At 37.7% G+C, this 19,330-nt stretch overlaps 1 protein-coding gene across 2 annotated transcripts; it reads left to right on the top strand.

Moving 5' to 3' along the window:
• Positions 1-9,522: 9,522 nt before the first annotated feature.
• Positions 9,523-14,525, top strand: COMMD8 (COMM domain containing 8; the record flags this gene model as incomplete). Of its 2 annotated transcripts, XM_084204514.1 has the most annotated exons (5): positions 9,523-9,582; positions 10,173-10,328; positions 11,276-11,428; positions 12,846-13,001; positions 14,096-14,525. In XM_084204514.1, exons 1-5 carry the CDS (start codon positions 9,538-9,540, stop codon positions 14,114-14,116), a joined length of 531 nt encoding a protein of 176 aa, XP_084060640.1. In that variant the 5' UTR covers positions 9,523-9,537. The 2 variants fall into 2 exon arrangements, with proteins under 2 accessions (XP_084060640.1, XP_084060639.1); XM_084204513.1 differs by lacking the exon at positions 14,096-14,525 and having other exon boundaries at positions 12,846-13,034.
• Positions 14,526-19,330: the final 4,805 nt, after the last annotated feature.

Below are 19,330 nucleotides of genomic sequence, written 5' to 3'. Positions count from 1 at the left end.
CCTGTCTTTGTGAATACTTTTTATATTTAAATCCAGTAAATATTATTGTGGTCCAACCCTCTAAGTGACCATGTGTGCTCTGCACCTCTCCACGCTTTCCTGAAGTTTCAGGAATTTCCCTGACATTAGTCCAATGACACAAGAGCGGTTGATGACTCCAAAACAGTGGCAGAGCTCTTTGTGTATTTCAAACTCTCCATCTGTTTATGGCTGCAATAACTGTGCAAGTACAAGCAAGAACAGCTCAGCCTGCTGTGCTCATACAGACACTGTTTGGAACACATGAAAGAGAGGAGCTCTTGAACTGCTGACTAAACATGTCGGCAAACTGAAAACTTTCCAATGGAGACCTGAAAGGAAGAGGGAAATTTGCCATAGCATGCTATCAAACATTTCCCAGAGCACCTCAAGGTAATGGAATGTGAAAACCTGGGTATGATTTTTTGGGAGAATCTCTTCCCCAGAGACGAATCCACATAAATAGCAGTGCCAATTTGGGGTTGTAGAGATAGATGGTTATCATTACTGAAGTGTGGATGCTCTCACATCAGCATAGTGCACTCATATGAGGTCAGTGGATATACTGGAGAGATCCAGTGTGGATTTACAGGTAAATAGTGACAAATTATGATATCTACTCTAGTTCAAATATATTTGAAGGTGTGGTGGCATATTAATAATAACTTATAGCCAGAAAGGGATTTTATTGCTATCCAGTAATTTCATGATATCTTTACTTCCTTAGCTCTGCAATAAATCCAAATAATTTAACCGAAGCAGAGATTTCCTAAAAAAACCATGGAATTTTAAATTACACTGAATTATGGTTCACCAGATCATTGGCTGATAAATATGTGTTTAGAGTCCTAAGCAATGCTGCCAGAGCAAATTAATGCAGTCTGTTGTGCTTAGCACGAAGGTAATTTCCTACATGATCATCAGATGTATCTCCTGGCAGGACCCCTGGAAGACAGATACACAGTGAACAAACAGCTGTTTATCTGCTCTAGTTTGTGTGTGGCCATAGCCTTTATTTACCATACACTGTCTAGATCTGTACTGGTTTATTGATTTCCTTGTGAGGAGATTGTTTTTATCACTTGAGTGAGCATTTTATAAATAGTCATGAATTTTCCTTCAATTTTCCTGCTCCCTGTGAGACAAGAAGGTATTACTACTTTCAGGTTACAAATAAAAATTGGAATAAGGGAGAATAAACACCACCACATGAAAGTGTTTGTTAGTGAATCTGAGCCTACATGCTCAGTTTGAAAGATTGAGCATTTGTTTATTTGTTTTAATATTTGATCATGCAAGGTACATTCTATATAAATGATATACATTTTAAAATCTTGCAAAAGGTACAGTGGTATGTAAATATTATTGTGGGGACTTTCCTGAAAGGCATTTTCAGGGTCATTAAATCCTTGCAATTGCAAGCATGCCTCTGTTTCATAAACTGACTGATTTTTTCTAAAACTAGTTAGGTATTTTGCTCATATTACTGTACTAAAAAAATCGCCTCAGATTTTGGTTGCTGTGAGGGTTAAGAATTATCTTGTAGCTTCCAAACTCTAATTCATACTCATTTGCTCATATCCTAGCAGTGACCACTGCTTCCATTAAATAATTCTTTTTGTTCCTGGTGTTTATCAATCCACCTTTGTTTTGCTAAAGTAAACCAGATAAGAATGAATCATATCAAACTGACCAAAGGCCAACTAAATTTCTAATAAAAGTGTCCAGCCAAAGGTGTAATGCAGTTTAACAATCCATTCGGACCTTAGTAAATTGTGGATAAATTGCTGTGACGTAGCTTGTGTAGACAAGTTTTAAGGGAATAACTGGCTAATACTCACTCATGTAATCCTCATGCTTTGCCTGTGATTTATACATCAAGTATAGGCGACTGAAGAATGGAAAGAATCAGGAAGCTGGCATTAGATGCCAGTTCTGGAGAGCAGTTATTAGCAGCCTGTAGCAGTTATTGTTATTGGCACAGAACTTACTGATTGTCACTCACTATGGTTTGGCATTGTGTGTATTAGGAACTTCCATCCTTAAAGACACTAAGATGAGACTTTTTGTTCTAGAGATGTTCATCTTATCCATTCTGCAGAAAATAATTATCAGCTGGAATTTAACAAGGAATCTGAAAGTCTTTCACTTTTAAGAGGCTCTGAATTAGCAAGACAAGAAGAAAATAATTTTTAATGAGATACTGTCTGCTTACTGCATCAGGAATTCTTATCCTGCCATTTTTACTTTATCTAATAGAGAAGCTGAGGTGGTAATCTATGGGGAGACTCAAGCTTCTAACAATCCATATTCACTCCCCATGAACTAACACAGGCCCATTGAATAAGAAGACACAAAACTAACCCTAATAAAAGGGAACACCATGTAATGCTGATACTTGGGGACTGATAGAAAAGTGTTCATACGATTGGAAAGTAGTTCTAGCTAGAGTGGAACTGCACATAGGCAGTTTAATGCACTTGGAAAATTGCTTTATTCCTTCTTTTTCTGTTTACTCTGATGTGGCAATTTCCCATGGCTAATCTTCAGCCATATCTATCTAACTTGTCATTTGCTGGTTTACACTGTTACAGTATAATTATGTGTCAAAACACTTTTGATATGCACTTAGGATATGTACTTCTGTGCCTTCCTTTTCATTGTATATAGAAGCAAGTTAACATGTTGAATTCATTTGGTCCACAAATAATCTTAATTCTACACTTTCTTTTTATCAAACCACTTTATCAGCTAACAAAAGGAAGTGAGTCAGTGATATCAAATGAAATATTTAGTAACTGTTGTTTTTTTTCTCTGTCTTTGCTTGCATAAAGTTACTGTCTGCATTATAATATTTTTCAAGTGTTTTTTTCCTATTAAATTTTCCTACAGTTTTTCTAACACAATTTCTACTGGACAGTGACTCCAGCCTGCCAAACAAATTTTGTCAATATTCTAACTTAACTACTTATGCCACAATTACTATATCAATTTCTTGAACAAATAAAACTAATCCAGCAGATAGATATGAAGATACCACTCAGATTTTTTTTTATTCTCTCAGGTGTTTTTCACCTGAGAGGAAAAATCCATGGCTGGTTTCTCATAAAATGGTTAATTTAAGGTTAGGAAACCAAGAATCAGATTAAAAGTGTCCACAAGACACCACAATGAAAAAAATCTAATGTTTATGTTCATGTATAGTTAAACATTTTTGATGGTGAAACTTTGCCCCAGCAGACATTCTATCTGATCATTTCACCTTCTAGAGCCAGTAAACCAAGATAAAGTCTAAACAAAGATGGACCAAGACTGAGACAAAGCACAAGTACAGCTTTTGCTTGCTTGGAGGAAATGTTACCACATAGGTGTTTCTGATTCACTTGGTGAGCCCAGTGCATCACAGATCCAAGATGAATTAATGAAAAGCAATACCCATGGTAAAGACAAGAGAAATTTATACTTTCACAAGTATTGTAGGTCAAGTTCAAATTTAGAAGAAAGCTTAGGGTTTACTTGTAACCTGCACTATGTGACAATAATAAACCAACTGCTCCTTGCTAGAACTTTATGTCATATATTTAATTGTAAATACCATAAGGAAAAAGCATGTCCCGTTTTGAAGTGAACAATTTATATTTTCTCCTTATTTTGCCTGGATAAGGAGAAGAATTATTTAAGGAAAACTGGGAAAATGATAATAATTGTAAATTTTCTGGTTTAAGTTGCTCAGTATTTCTCTAGAAATATTCTCCAAGCTGTGAAATGAAAATTTCTGACTACATTCTTTATTGTGTTATCTGGAAGAACAAGTAGGTCACATTTTCACAATGCAAACAAATTTTCTAGATAGCTCTTCTCTAGAATTTTCTCCAGAGTAATTCTAAATAATAGTAAATGTCAGCCACTTTATTAAAAATTAAAAATATCTCTCCTGATGTAATAAAATCAACCCACTGAAAATTTGGTGTGAGCAAAATAGTAATCAAAATACCACTGTCACCCACATAATAAGATTCATTATTTTATTTATTATTCCTATAGCAATTTTTACCATTTGTTATTACAATAGCAAACCCTATTTGTATGTAGCATTTTACTGTGTACAAAATTCTTGCACTTGTGCACACACTGGAGGGCTTCCAGACTTTTTCAGATGGCTGGTAGAGTTTTTTGAAAACTTAGAATATTTTTTTTTGTACTGAGAGAAATAACACTTAGGCAAGCTGAGATGTTTGGATTGGTACAGTGTCTTATTCATCAACTAAGCCATGAGAAAATTTCCAATGTAAAAAAGTGCCTCTCTTCTTTTTGTGCCTTTGCTAATTTGAGACACTCTCAAGATTAAAAAAAAAAAAAGAAGCAAAAAAAGGGGAATTGCAGTAGTATGATTCAAAGCACAATTTGTCACAGGAGTCATGAAGGTCATGAGTCATGTGGTCATACAACTGCAGTGAGAGTTAACAGTTTGAAAAGCTGGTAAATATGCAGAAGCTGTCCAGAACATTGACAACTGCTTCTAAAAATCTAGTTTTCAAATTAATACTTGAACAGTCATTTAGCTTTGAGAGAAGTTGTCACTTTCATTTGTTTTGCTATCTTTTGGAGAAGCCTATTAAATTCTTATTTCCGATGGAAAAGACAAGAGCAGTAGGATGCAGAGATGTGGAAAGCTGCTCCGTATTATTTAGAGACCACAAAGAAGTCTAGAAAATCTGGCTAATACAATGTGCTGCCAAGCTGGACACAGACTGACAAGACTGAGAAAGACTTATAAATGACGAGGCCATTTTGTGAGGAATTCCTGGGAGGAAGTTAGCTTTATTTACCCCCGAAGAGATTTAGTCAAAAAGCACTGCTGTGCCTCACTATGGATGTATCTGTATACAAACTGTTTTTTCTTAGTCTGTCATAGTTACCTTCTCTTTATATGCCCTTGGTTGAAACAACCTCTGTCAGCAGAAACAGAATATTGCCAGTGTAACTTTCAGCAGCTGCTGTTTTAATTTCATTTCAAAATATGATGTGATAAAAGTAAAATCCACAGTAGCTGTAATAGTAGTTCTCAACTCAGAGTTATATAATAAATACAGACCCTGAAGTTCTTGTGTAGATGAGATGTTTGTAGTGGGGTGTTTATTGTTTTAGGAATACTTTCTCCCCACTGCTATTATGACGTGTTGATACAACTTGCTATGCAGCATATTCCAGCATGTACTAATTGTTGTTTACTACTAGGGTTAAGAGTCACCATAATCTACCTACTGGGCATTTTCTTTTCTGTTTTATGATGTCCAAAGATTTTTGAAAAGCACCAACACATTCTTACCATTCATTATTAATACTGAAATCTTAAGGTTGGGCTTGGAAAAGCAAGGGAATATTTTGACTTAGTTTTACTACATCTGACCTAAAAGGGATTGCTGATTTTCTGTTGTTGTCATTTTGAATTCCAGACATTACAATCATTAGGCTTGAACATTGTGAGTAAAATTCCAGTTCTGATGTGTACCTGGTGTTCAGTTCATCCAGAATTTTAAAGCATGAAGAAAGGGTCATAGAAGGATAGAAAGGGTGACAATATATTTTTCCTTATAAGATGGTATCAATAGAGAAGATAAAAATAAACTTTCTACAGGTTCCCTGAGCATGGGATAAGAAATAAAGGGTCTAAATTGTAGAAAGGGGAGTTAGGAAAATATTCATAATGTTCTTGTAGCAGGGAAGATGAAGACTCCACCCTCTCCAATCAAAGAAGCTTATGCAAAGAATTGTGTCTTGGGGAGAGGAGAGGCAGGGTAGGTCTGAGAGTGTCCAGCTGCTTACAAAACATCGTGACCCGTGGTACTCATGAGCAGATTCCCAGCTACTGACTCTAGTTTGTCTTCTGACCTGTTGTTTTAGTGGGTGTATGGCTCAAGCCAACTACAGGCTCCTTGGAGTACCTAGGATGTCACTTTTCTAGTGTAAGCTATTCCTCTGCCTCTGCCCTGCAGAATACCAGGTGTGATACCAGCTCCTGGCTCCTCTGTTACCTCAGCCAGGCAGGTATTGAGAGGTACATAGGACAGATATTTTACAAACCTATGATATTAACTGATTTCAAGTAATATGTACAATATTTTTTTCCATCTGGTACTTCCAAGTATGCTTGGAGTGTTTCCAACAATAGCACTTCCTCTCTCAAGATCTTACAGTGTAGCAGAGCTGTTTTGAATGATCTCTTCAGTATGCTTTTGTCCGTGAAAGGCAGTACAGTTTCAGTGTATAAACTGTGACTCTAAGGGGTGTTGAACCACAGGAATGTCCCTCAGAGCTATTGCTAGTTCTTGAGTGCAGTCTGTGGGAAGGACAGAAGTACAGAAACCAACAACATGATTTTGAAATATTAGTGAGAAGTGAATTCAAGAACGTTTAAGTTCCTCTTGTTACATCTCTTACTGGAAAAAGGAGACATGATAGAGATAAAGCTGTGGACACAGACTGTATCCATGGTGTGCATGACACACTGTACTCCTCATGTCTCAAGAGAGTGAATACATGAGTATTATATTCACTGAATAAGGACTGAGGCAAAGAACCAAAACTTCTCATGGTTTTGTATGTTCAAAATTTACAAGTAAAATTATTTGAGAAACAGATTTGTAATTTGGAAGGAATTATGATTATAGATGATGAACAGCAAGTAGGTGATAAAGTATGTTATGCACATCAGTGTCATGTTCATTCAGCATCACTATGAACTTCATTGGCTCCTCAGAGTGTAAACATTAAATAGAGATATGTTATTTTCAATCTCCTTCAGCTGCAGCATATCACTAGGACCATGATTATATGTAAGCTTCTGCAAAAACTTTCAAGATTCCTGGTTTAATAGATAAAGTTCACTGATTGATATTCATGTGTCAACCAACTTCACCTAAGTATAGGCTACCAGAAGGGGTAGTTTTGTCCCCAGTCCCAACTGCAGAGGTCACTTCTGTCAGAAGTGGTGCTCTGTTCACATTGGAAATCTAACACATGGGAAAAAAAAGAATGCAAAAATAAAATGACTTTTCATCTACATCAGCTGCAGTTTCATCCTGCAGCCCCAGGCACCCTAGTGCAGGCATGAGGGTCTGGGAGAGGGAGCAGAGCTGGCAACAGGGACTAGGGGATCAGTTGCACCACCCTTCTCCACAGCAACCCATGTTTAGCTCAGCATAATCTCAACTGCACTCTCAGCATTTCCACTGCATTTAAAAAAAGCCTTTACTGTCCCCTTTGTGTTGGTAAAATACCTATTTATTGCTATTGACACACCTGTTTAATAGTTCCTTGTGGGACCCTTATTCTGGTGCTTGGATATCCTCCCCAACTGGATGTACTTACAGCAATGTACAGCACTCTCCTATTATATTATGTACACATTATTTATAGCAATTATTATATATTACATATAAGAATATATAACTATTACTATATTGTTAAGATAAAGTGTATGTTACTATAATATTAATAACTTCTGGTTATTAAGTTATTTCCCAAAGTTTTAATTATTTATATTCTTCCAAAACCAAGGGCAACAAATGGATTGATCTTAAAATGGGTTTAATTACTGTAATTTAGCTTGTGGGTTATCTTTATAAGCAAATAAACCCTTCTAAAGTCATCAGCAATGTGGATAAAATAATGTAAAGTTCACTCTACACTTTTCTCTCATAAAATTGCTTCTTTCTGTGCTGCTTTAAAATCCTTGCCTATGTATTTACTGTTCTACAAGTTTTCCTCCCTGATTTTGTGGTTATTTGAGAGCTTAACTTCAAGGGGTGGTGTGGGTTGTAACTGCTGTGGTACAGAAGCATGAAAAACAGGTATTTTTAAAGGTTAAGACTTGATGGCAGATCCGAATAATGCAGTTCCAAACAAAGTCCAAACTGCCAAAGGCCAGTTTTATATTCTCTACTTCTCTGCAGTTGAACATGAGCTCTGAAAGAGGGACTTATAACACAGCTGTGGTTTCCTTGAGCAGTCTGATTTTGCTCCTCATGGGCCAATAGGCTGAATCAAAAATATTACTTTTAAACTATATATATGTGAAAAAAATGAAAAGCGAATTTTTTTATTCTTCAGACTGGGAAAAATTAGCTTCTTTGAAACTGTTCCCTGGGATAGTGTCACGTGGGATGGCAATTTCCTATCCTCTTCTATCTCTTCCTGTTTTCTTGCGTTACATCTTTGCTCACTTCCAATTTTCACTTGTTTGAGCCCTTTCAACTGAGTGGGACGCTCACTACCTTTCTCTTTATTTCCTAAATTATTTCATTGCAAGTCTGGATCACCTTCGCATTTCTCCGTTGTCACTGGTTTGAATTGTTTGGAGCAGACGCTCCCCCTGGTGCTCTGTTTTGAAGCACACAGCAAAAGTGGCTAAGTTTCCACTTATCTAACAAATTTCTAGGGGAAGAAAGGAAATTACAATTGAAAATAAATTTTAAATTTGAAATTTCATCTACTCCTCATTTAAACAGCAGCTTTGAGTAATTTCTCCATAATAAAATTGAATAAATTTTTTAAAAATCTTAATCTACTAGCAGGAGCAAACCCTAAGGGAAATGGGGGGAATTTGAAAGTTTTCAGTCAGCAAAACCTGAAGTCGGTTCTTCCCCATGTATTTCTTCTCCAAAACTCCCATGCACCACATCATTCCCACAAGGCCACATGACTGTCTGTGAAGAAGTTGTGCTGCAGACTGACTTAACCAGCTTGGGTTTTTTACAAACACCTTCTGTCCACCAGTTCTGACTTGTAGCTGCTTTGATATTCTTATGGCCCAGTGTTACGCCTACATATGCATAACTGTTTGACTGTAAATTAGCCTTGTGATTTCAGAGAAATAAAGTCTGCCTACAGGTATAACAGTCTGTGCAGTTCTGTGACCTGCTGTGACTTGAATTCTTACAGCTTTTCTCGTAAAAGTGATCACAGCGATTTTGCTTCTTTGCATTCACATTCAATCATTCAACACACGGTAAGGTCACTGCTAATGTACAAACCTATTCCATAAACCTCCTCCACTGTCTGCCTAGGATTGAATTCACACTTTGATAAAGCATTCAAAAAATGAGCTCCTCGTGGTAAACACTGTACAAGCAGCACAGGCTTCTGCAGTCAGTGTTTCTCCTAACTTCCTCAATTTGATTTAAAATCACGTATGTGGTGCCCCTTTTAAATCTTGAGCTTCCTCGCTTGCCACGAAATGCAAATTTAACCTGTTAAGGGGTAAAAAGCAAAGCTGCAAGACAGGCAGAATGCAAAAATAGCCTAAGTGTTATTGCCTATAAAAGCGTGTAAAATTAGGGGGGGTTCTGGCTTCATTCGCCGTCTGACCGAAGGTCCCACGGGGCACACTCTGGTCGCCAAGCGCACCAGGCTGTCGGGACGCCGGGGCTGGGACTCGAACCCGCGCTATGGAGCGGATGAGGGCGGGTGTTTGCACTTGCGCATGCGCGCCGCCGGCGGGGCGGTCACGTGGCGGAGATGCCGCTGCTGCTGGAGAAGCTCCCGCCGGGCCGGGCGCTCGAGGTGGGCTCCCCGCGGCCCGGGTAGGGCGGGCCGGGCCGGGGAGGGGGGGGTTGCCGTCCTCCGGCACCTGTGAGGGAGGCAGGCAGGGCCCGCCGGCGGCGCGGGGTCGCGGAGCGGGCCGCCCTTCCAGCCAGGCCGCAGTGCCAGAGGACAGTGCTTTGGGAGACTAGGGAAGCCCACGGCTCGGCGATGAGCAGCTCGGGTCGTGTTGGGCGGCCCGGCCCGGCCCGGCACGGCAGTCCCGGTGCGCGGGGCACTGAGGCGGCCTGTGACTCGGCGTCTCAGCTGGACTGTAGTTGTGCTCACAGCTGTTCAGTCCGCTTGTAAGTCCAGGAGGAATGTGAATCGCGTTGTGATTCCTGGGGCCAGACTCGTAGACTGCCTTTAAGGGGAGACGGGAGGACAGTTAATATTCAGGGAGTACCTGTTCGGGGCTTTTTTAAAGGGTGTGTGGGCTGCCGTCTGGAAGCCCTGAGGCTTCCCAACCCTCCCAGTGGAGGGAGGGTTGACAACTGAAGTGTTTGATCAGTCTCATATAAGGTACGGATTAACCGTGAGACAATTAGAAATTTTGTATCACATCGTTTCAGTTCCTTCATAAGGTAATTGATGGCGTCTGCGGCCGTGCATACCCTCGATACCAGGATTATGGCAATGTTTGGAGCTTGTCAGAGTGGATGGAGGTTTTAGAAGAAACTATGACGTATTTCAAAACTGCAGTGGGCAAAAATATGTCTGATGAAGAGGTAAGGGCTCGTCACTGATTTGCCGCGACTTGGACAGATAATGACTGGAGTGATTAGTTTTGTAGTTTGTTTAATCCTGAAATATTTTTATAGTGTAAGATTTATAGATAGTGGATTCAACTTAAATAGGTAGAAGGTGAGCAGCATTTAGAGATATGCTGCCAAGATGCCTACAACAAAAACTAAAATAGATGCTGAATTTAAAATTCAGCATGAATTTAAAACAGGATACTTGTTAAAATACTGGTTTTATAGCTTAAATTGGTATTTTGAGTATCCCCAGAATAAATCTGTTTATATAATACTGCTCATTAACAATAAAACAAGTTCACTTTCTTGTTTGGTTTTCTTTATTTGTTAGTACTGCATTGAAGTGGTGTAAAATACTGACTGTATGTAAATAAATTTTGTAAAAAATCTAAGTGTGAATGGAGGACCATGTGGTACAGGGACTGTAGTTCAGGACATTCCTATAGGTATAAACTTTGCAAAATCTATTACAAGAAATAATAATTCTTATCTCTTGCATATTGCTTATATTTTGACCACCTGCTAAGCTGGGTTAAAGAAAGACACCTGTGTAGCCTTGGGGACCTCCCTACATCAGTATTTCTGTTTCAGCTGAGCTGATCTATTTAGCCTCTGCCCTGATGCTGAGAAACTTGCAGACCTACACCTGAGTTGTTTGGGAGTGTGATGTTCTTTTGATTTTAGGGTGGCATGTAAGAAGCCTGATAAAACCTCTATTCTCCGGTGTCTTTTAATTTAAATGATCTTTTTCTGTATGTTGATGTGGTAAACACTGACTCTTAACTACCAAAGACAGAGAGCAGCCACAAAGGGCAGCTATCAGCTTAGATATTTTAGTTATTGCATGTAGTACATGTTAATTCTGTGGTTCATAGTGCAGTTGATCGTGGTTTTAATTTTTATTTTTATTTTTGTAGGCTGCTCAGCAGATAATTGAGTTAAATTCAGATTATCAAGAAGCAATCACAAAATGTCTGAAAGGTAGAAAGGAAGAAATCAGGAATGCCCTAGTAGAAAATGTTCATGCAATCTCTTCTGCCCAGCTGTTGGATTTTGACTGGCAGTTAAAGGTGAGAGTGTTGCCTTGATACTGTTTGAAAGAAATGTTCTACAACAGGGAAGTGAATTGATACAGTCCCATTAGGCCTGCTCCCTCTGCAGAGTGGTTCAATTATTAGAGGTATTGCAAAATTACGTTAATGACTGATGTAAAAACACATTAAAGACTTGCCAGAAATTTGCAAATGTAAGTTTTAAAAATTTGTTTTATTTTGTTTTTCCTGTCTTTTCTTTTAAAGCTGCTCAGTGAGACTTGGTGCTCTTCAGGAGCACCTGAACATTTTATATGCTGTTATAATTTTGAGGCCTGAAAAAACAGTGTTTATTCTCTAAGGAAGAAGTATATGCTTAATTTTAAGATTAGTTGACTGATTCAGGATAAGGTTTCTTGACTTTCTTCAAATGTTCATATTTTTGCAATGGACATTCAATAATTAGTTTGAAATAATTTATCATTAGACTTCCTGTTTTGGTAGTAAAGAACAATGCCCAAAACAAACAAGTTTTTGCAAGAGCACATATGGCATCATAATGTGCTTTAGATGAACTGTTACTGGGCTTGATCTCTTGCTAACTGCATTTACTGCTTTCAAAAATATAGACTTTTGTGAACTCTTGGGGTTTTTTTGTGGCTTCTTTTAAATTTTTGTCTAGAGAATTTTTTGAGTTTCTTTTTATTTTGTGATGCAAATTAGTGGTACATGTCTGAAGTATTTTTCTTAAAACCACTTTTTTACCCCCTTGAGCTGGTTATGATTTTTTTTTTTTGCTTGTCATGATTGAGCTCCACTGCATTCTCTTCTCTAAATAAAGATAGGTCTATGCAATACTAACCTATAGTACTGCCAACTGATCTTTGATTTTAATGCATTTTAAAAGCCTTGTCTATGCTAGAGTGAGTATTGTAGTCAATAAAAAAGAAAGCACAATTGGCATGTAACCTGACTCGGTGTATGTCTAATAGGATGTCTGACGTTGTGTTTGATCAGCTGCAGAGTGTTGAAAAATGCAACAAACCCATTCTGTAAGACCTTCTTGTTGATTGGAAGACCCATTTGAATGTGGTGATTTCAGAATCTAAGTAATTCATTAAGAGCTGTGATCAAATATATCCTTTGTTTTCACCTAGAATTCCAAAATGTGGTATCCCTGAATTTTAACAAATTGGTTTTAGCAAGTGTATAGGACATGTCTATGAAGAGGATGGTCTTTATTCAATATATTGTTGGTATTAACAAATAAAAGTCCCAATAATGGAGGAAGAAACCCTGAAAACATGAGAGATGACTTACATGAAGTTAATTTTGTCATGCTGATGTTTGTTCTGGTATTATAAGTTCAATATAAAATATAGATGTGATATTATGAAAGACTAAAAATTTAATGGCTCCACCTTACACTTAATTGTTGTTGTGTCAATCTGCATAGCTTGCTCTCTCCAGTGATAAGATCTCCATGCTGCAAATGCCACTCCTCAATCTTGATTTGGATGTGAGAGAAAATGGTGAAATTAAGCCAATTTCTATAGAGATGAATAAGGAAGAGTTGCAGAACCTAATAAATGCACTGGAAGCTGCTAATAAGGTAACTTTTACTGATGTAATATTTTGTTCCTAACTTTTTAGGTTAGGAACAAAACTGATTTATTTTAAGCAGAATTCATAGAATCATAGCATAGTTTGGGTTGAAAAGGATGTGTAAAGGTTGTCTAGTCTAAGCTCACTGCAAATGTCCCAATGAGCAGGGACATTTTTTACTAGATCAGGTTGGAGAGCCCTCTCCAGCCTGACCCAGGGATGGGGCATCTGTGTCCAGTGTTTCACCACACTCACTGTAAAAAATTTCTTCCTAATATCTAGACTAAATCTACATTCTTTAATTTGATTATCCCTGTCCTATGTGGAAAGATTGGTGAGAACTCCCACGTTTGCCTCAGCTTCACAAAATGTCATTGTCTGGGAGACTTATTTGGTTCATATTAAGTCTTCTGATTTCCATGGCATAGTGAATCACAAAGAAAGTTACAAAGATTACAGTATAGTGACCCAAGAAGAGACTTTCAAGTGAAATTATAAGGTTTCTGAGATCCTGAAGGGTCTCAGATTTCTTAAGAAAAGGCTAAGGAAAATGAGGATTTGAAGAAAATTGTGTTTGCATGAAATTATAGCCCTTAAGAGCTTTCACACCTTGCTTTCATATGGATTTTCTTCCCTGCAAAACTAAATAAAAATAGTGTGTGAGCAAGGATTCTTCCAGGACAGACTTTAGTGTTCACATGCCCTTTGTTCTGCTTGAGGGTCTGTCTGCAAGCTATGGGATATGGTCATCTTCATATTTAGTTCTGTGGGCTCGCGAGGAGGAATTCACTTCAGAATTGGTCCCTTGCCTCTGCTTTGTGCAGAAGGAGTCTCACTGGACCTGGACTTACTATTCTGCTTTTTGATTGCAGGCAGCTAAAGAAGGGTTTGAGTGCAGTAAAGGGTAAAGAAGTTATTTTAAGTGATGGTTTTGTGGGATTGTAAAAGAGAGTTGAGAGAGGAACAGTGTATTTTCCAGAGGAGAGATGTTTATTCAGTTGCCTATTATACTGAAACAGAAAGCAAAAGGCTTCTCTTCATAGGCTGCTTAAATTTTGTTCTTAACCATCTTTAATCTCATTCCTTTTCTCCTTTTTGAAGGTTGTCTTGCAGATGAAATGATGGAATTCAGATCAACAGTCATCTGCTGGTGATGGCTCCCTAAATGCTTTAGGGAAAAAATGTGTTCACTGCAAAGCGGAAAGGTTTTGGTGCTGTCAAATACTGAAGTCAGAAGACTGTTATGACCAAATGAACTACTAATCTTTCAATAATTCTTGTATCTATTTGACCAAAAATATGGAAATCTAATGTACAGTTGCTTTTAGTACTAAAGATTTACAGACATTTGAAGATAATCACAACATGTGCCATGTTTGTTTTGGTAAAACTTGGGCAGTGACTACACAGGTGCCTGGTAAAACTAAGGCACCTTACTGGCATTGTATGTTACCTTATCTAAAGTGCCATGCTAATAAAGAATGAGAGAGTATTTGTAGCATTAATGTATTTATACTTGTAAATATGGTAAATAAACACCTGACTTTGTGTGTGAATAATCGTAGTAAGCTATTTTTTGATTTATGAATCTCTAAACTCAATCTTTTTAGATGCTGGGGAAAATCACCTTTACAAACAAAACCAGTGTAGAACGACAGAACAGTTGAGGTTGGATCTGAGCTCTGGAGGTTATTTTGTCCAGTTTCATTGCTCAAACAGGGTAACCTAGAGCAGGCTGCACAGGCCCGTTTCCAGATGTCTTGAGTATTTCCCAGTGGTTAAGGCACCATGATTTCTCTAGGCACCCTGTTCAGTGCTCAGAAGTTGTAGAAAAAGCACTGCAGAGTGTATCCTTGTTGGTAGCTTTTCAATTAAAAATATTAATGTTTTAAAAAGGGGGTGCAGTGCTGGACAGGAGCTGACCTATATAGACTATGAGAAAGATATTCCTAGCTCACTTAATACAGGAGATAATTGGTAAATTCTGCTCTAAACTTATCTGAAACCAGATGGAGTTTTGATTGTAGTATGTAAGAAAAGTTAAAAGCACTAACACTAGGAAAGGGCACACCAGAGATTTTACAGTTCTACTATTTGTGAGGCCATTTTTCCATACATAAGGAGCAAATGATCTGTAATGATTGCATAAATACTGATGCGTGATTTTCATTGTGTGCATGTGCGTGTCTTAGGCAACTTTTGTATAAATAATAAGGAAATTTTTGATAACTTTATTCATAGTTTCAGAATCAGGGTCTTGAGTTTACTCCACTGTATTTTCTTGTGCCATAGGTTTTCATATATGCAAAGTTTAATATAAAATAATGGACTTCAGAGTACTGGTCACAGAGGAGGAGGAAGGTCTTGTAGAAAGGCTTCTATGAAAAGGATTTTAATGGTTTAATAGATAGGAAACCTAAATATATTGTTTCTCTTTTATTTGGTACTGATACATTTAATCAGATATACATGTTCAGTGTCAGCCATTGAAGAATGGAGAAGTGGGTAAAGAGTTGTAAAGATGAAAGAGTGGAAGATGTATCTTAGTGAAAGGAGTACAACCTCTAACAGATATGGCTTGATCATAGTATTGAATTTCCATAAGCAACAAATTTCATAATGGATCGAATAACACATAAGGGCCTTACATAAATGGTAAAAAATTAAAACTAAAAATCAGGTTGGAAGTGATAATTGTTTAATTTTATGAAAAATCTGGAAAGAGTTACTGCGGGTTGTCCAGCAGCATGTTAGGAGGATGCTGTTTTTTTAATTGTGAGTGTAAGGAATAAATTTACCAAGTCTCTTTATTTTATTTATAGATATATTTGTATTGGCTATGCTTTTTCCTTTCCTCTAGGTCTAGTTGCTTTATAGGAGAATATGGCCTTATGTGTTCAAATGCTCCATGTATTGTGTGATGCATGTCTGAAGGTAGAACTCTTGCTCATCTGATGGGCATGTATTGCTGAAAGGCTTTTCTAGAGAAAAGAGGCTTTAATTTTTGTTTTTATTGTTACCATGCCGTTTTTTACCATTTAGGACAAAAGGGAACTACTTTTATTTATAGTTGTGGATTTAATAACAGCAATTTATTTCATAAAAGTGTGCTCTATTGTTTGGGATGTCGTTTGGATAGAAGAAACTTGTGTGCTGATGTATTTATAGATGTACTGTGAAAACAACAACAAAAAACATACCTAGAAAGTCTGTACTTCAATGGAAGGTGGATATTTAAAACTAATTTTTGGTGTGTTGCTGAAGTGAACTTTTGTGTTGCTACATTGATTTTACGTGTTGCTCTCAGTTTTCAAGATCAACCATTCAAAAATACAAAATAGTGGTATTTTCTCAACAACAAAAGTCCACAAATAATAACTTCCATTTTTATGTCCAACCCATGAAACTTCAGTTGCACAATCTGATACTAATTCTACTTTCAATATTTGTGACTTTTTCTTATTAGTAGACTTAAAGTGCTTACATAGCTTCATTTTAAATTCTCTAGCAACCTATGTAATAATGGATTTCTAATTAAGGGTATGTGGTGGTGTTCAGTCTGTGGTATCATCCTATATTTCTCTGTCCTTACTACAGCACTGAACAGAAAAGGCTGAAAAAATATTTTTTCAATTTTTTTTTGCTTTTAACAAGAAGACAGATTTTTGATACTGCTGTTGTTGACAGAAATAAATGTGCAGTGAGATGCTTTTTTTTAATAGGTGTTAGACTTTATTGAAAAAATGAGTATTTTTAATATTACCATCAAAATTATGTTTTTAATAGGGGGCATAACAACACAGTGTGAATGGCCAGAGGGGGACAGGAGCGCCAGTTGACAAGCAGTTGAGAAGCAGCAGCTAAAACACGGCACTGCATTTGAAACGTGCATCCTGACCTTACATCTCTACAGACAAATGTAAGGCTCATAATGGCCTCCAGCAGATGGCAAGGAAAAGGACCAGAAAGAATGGAGAACAGAGCTTGCTCTTTGTACTGTCAGATTATTTTTTTTTCCTCTTTGCTCAGAGAATTAGGTACTTCTGGAACAAGCAAGGTCTCCTGTTGTGACAGATAAGGCCTTTGTGGAGACTGTACCTGACCAGATTAATGAAAAAAAGCCAGAGCTTTCACAAGACCCATTACAGTGGTGTCATCTTCAGCTACACTTTGCTGAATGCAGGTAGACATGAGCAGGTAGTAAATAGGACAAACATACACAGGACAAAAGCATCTGAAGCTTGTGGCCAGGAGCACGTCTTGAAGAGAGTTTCTGGTGTGAGGAGCCCCACTGACAAAGAAACTTGTGCCTGTGACTAAGAATTAGGCCAAAGGTGTGAGAGTCTAAAGAGACCCCATTAGCATTAAGGAACCGAATTTTGTCCTTGCTTTTCTGCTCTGTTTGCAATATCTGTATTTTCCTACATTCTTCCATGTGTGAACTCATTCTGATTAACGGCTGCAGCATGTGGGATAGCTCTGGAGTTTGCACATCCCACCACACTAACAGGTAAGTATTGTTCCCACGAGATGCTGCTCCTTTGGCCCAATTCTAGACCATGGGTTCCTGTTCTCCCAGTCCTTATCTGACAGAGCAGCTCACTTCTGGGGCCTGCAGTGGCATGGGCAAAAAGCCCCCCAGCTAACCATCATAAAGGTGTTCTAGAAATCTCTCTTGATTTTGCAGGAGGGGCCTCTTGAGTATGTAATTTACACCAGAAACAAAACTTTGTACAGGAGGTACCTACAATATCATAGACACACTGTAGGAAGTTTTATTTTCACCACCTAAAAAGCACCTACAGAAATTCACATTGCATAAACAGACCTGCAATTTGATTCAGAAAATCAGCATATCTTGCTACAAAATATAAAAAGTGAATTATAAAAATAACGTTGCTTGCCCTCTACTGGCGTTCATTGCACTTTTTTCTGTTTCACAGAACTCTTGATTTCAGAAAAACCTTTTTTTTTCATATCAGCCATGTCAGCTTTGATCTTGGTATGCTAAAGGGAACCAGAACTGCATATGAACAGCAAACTGTCAGTATGGGATTGACTATTGTTTATAAAACTGCTTTTGCAACAAAGCAGTTATATATGCCAAGAAAGTTGTGTTTTTAGAAGATCTAAATAAGTCTGTAGAACATTTCTGAGTTCTGAAGCAAGGCTTCCTGACGGGAAACATGTTGAGACATAATTATGCTTTCTTCTGAAAGGTGGTTTTAAGAACCAGTAACACCCTATCCTGAAGTATGCACATTTTGCTATCATTTTGATTTGTGAATTAATATTTATAATGCACTATCAGCAGTAAAGGGATTTTTACTCTTCTAGTACTAAAGAATGCTTTCATAAGTGCATCAAGATAGTCCATAATTTTTTTTTACTTTAAATCAACCTCAGTTACATTTGGTGTATGCTCTTTCCTCTGTAAAATTTTAGTTCATACCTGCTTTAGGGCTTCTCCAGAAAGACAAAATGACTCCCACCAAAACCTAGAAGAGGAGGCAAATATCACAAATACCATTCTTTGGACTTCTGCAGGCCTGTGTGGAGAGTACTACATAGAGAAGGCTCTGGCTATTTTTAAGCATTGGGTTACTCAGCTAGTTTAGCTAATAGAGTAATGAAAGGCACTGGAAGGTGTGGGGATTTTTCTAACTAGGAACTGCTACAGTTCCACAGGGACTGCTTTGGTGATGGACTGTCTGTGGGGAAGGATTCCTGGCATCATAGAGATTAAATAATTTTTTTTGATGGCTACAGTAATTTTTTTGGGGGGGTGAGGGGGTGAAGGCAGAGGTTTCAGATCTGTCATATTTCTATTAATATTGTTTTAAATGGGACCCAGTGAGACATTGGATCATCTAATGAGAACTGCTATCAACTTCGTTTGTGAAGCCCTATCCTGAATTCTTTACCTATGCCAAAATCTCATTCAGCTCTTTCTTGAAATGATGATTTGCTGGATTTGTTTCAGAAATGTCAGCTGTAGTGTACAAAGTTCCTTGTAAAGTTCCTTCTGAAGTTCCTTCTAAAGTTCCTTCTAAAAATCTAAAAAAAAATCAGTTAATATGTTGTCAGCTAGATAGAAAAGCAAATGACATTTCAGAGACAGGAACAAGGAGACTGGTATGTTCACAGATGTGGATGAGATGGCTGATGTTCTCACTGAAAGGCATGATCTGCTAAAGGAAACTATCTTTCTTACATTTTGGCAGTGGGACTGATTTTATACTTTTGCATGAGACTGTGCAGGTACAGAGAGCCAGGGATGAGTTAAATTGCTCAGAGATGGTCTCTAGCAATATGACATATTTCTGCTGCCATGTA

The sequence above is a fragment of the Fringilla coelebs genome (genome assembly GCF_963513975.1).
Source record: "Fringilla coelebs genome assembly, chromosome: 4".
Taxonomy (NCBI): domain Eukaryota; kingdom Metazoa; phylum Chordata; class Aves; order Passeriformes; family Fringillidae; genus Fringilla; species Fringilla coelebs.
This window is presented reverse-complemented; position numbering and strand designations above follow the sequence as displayed.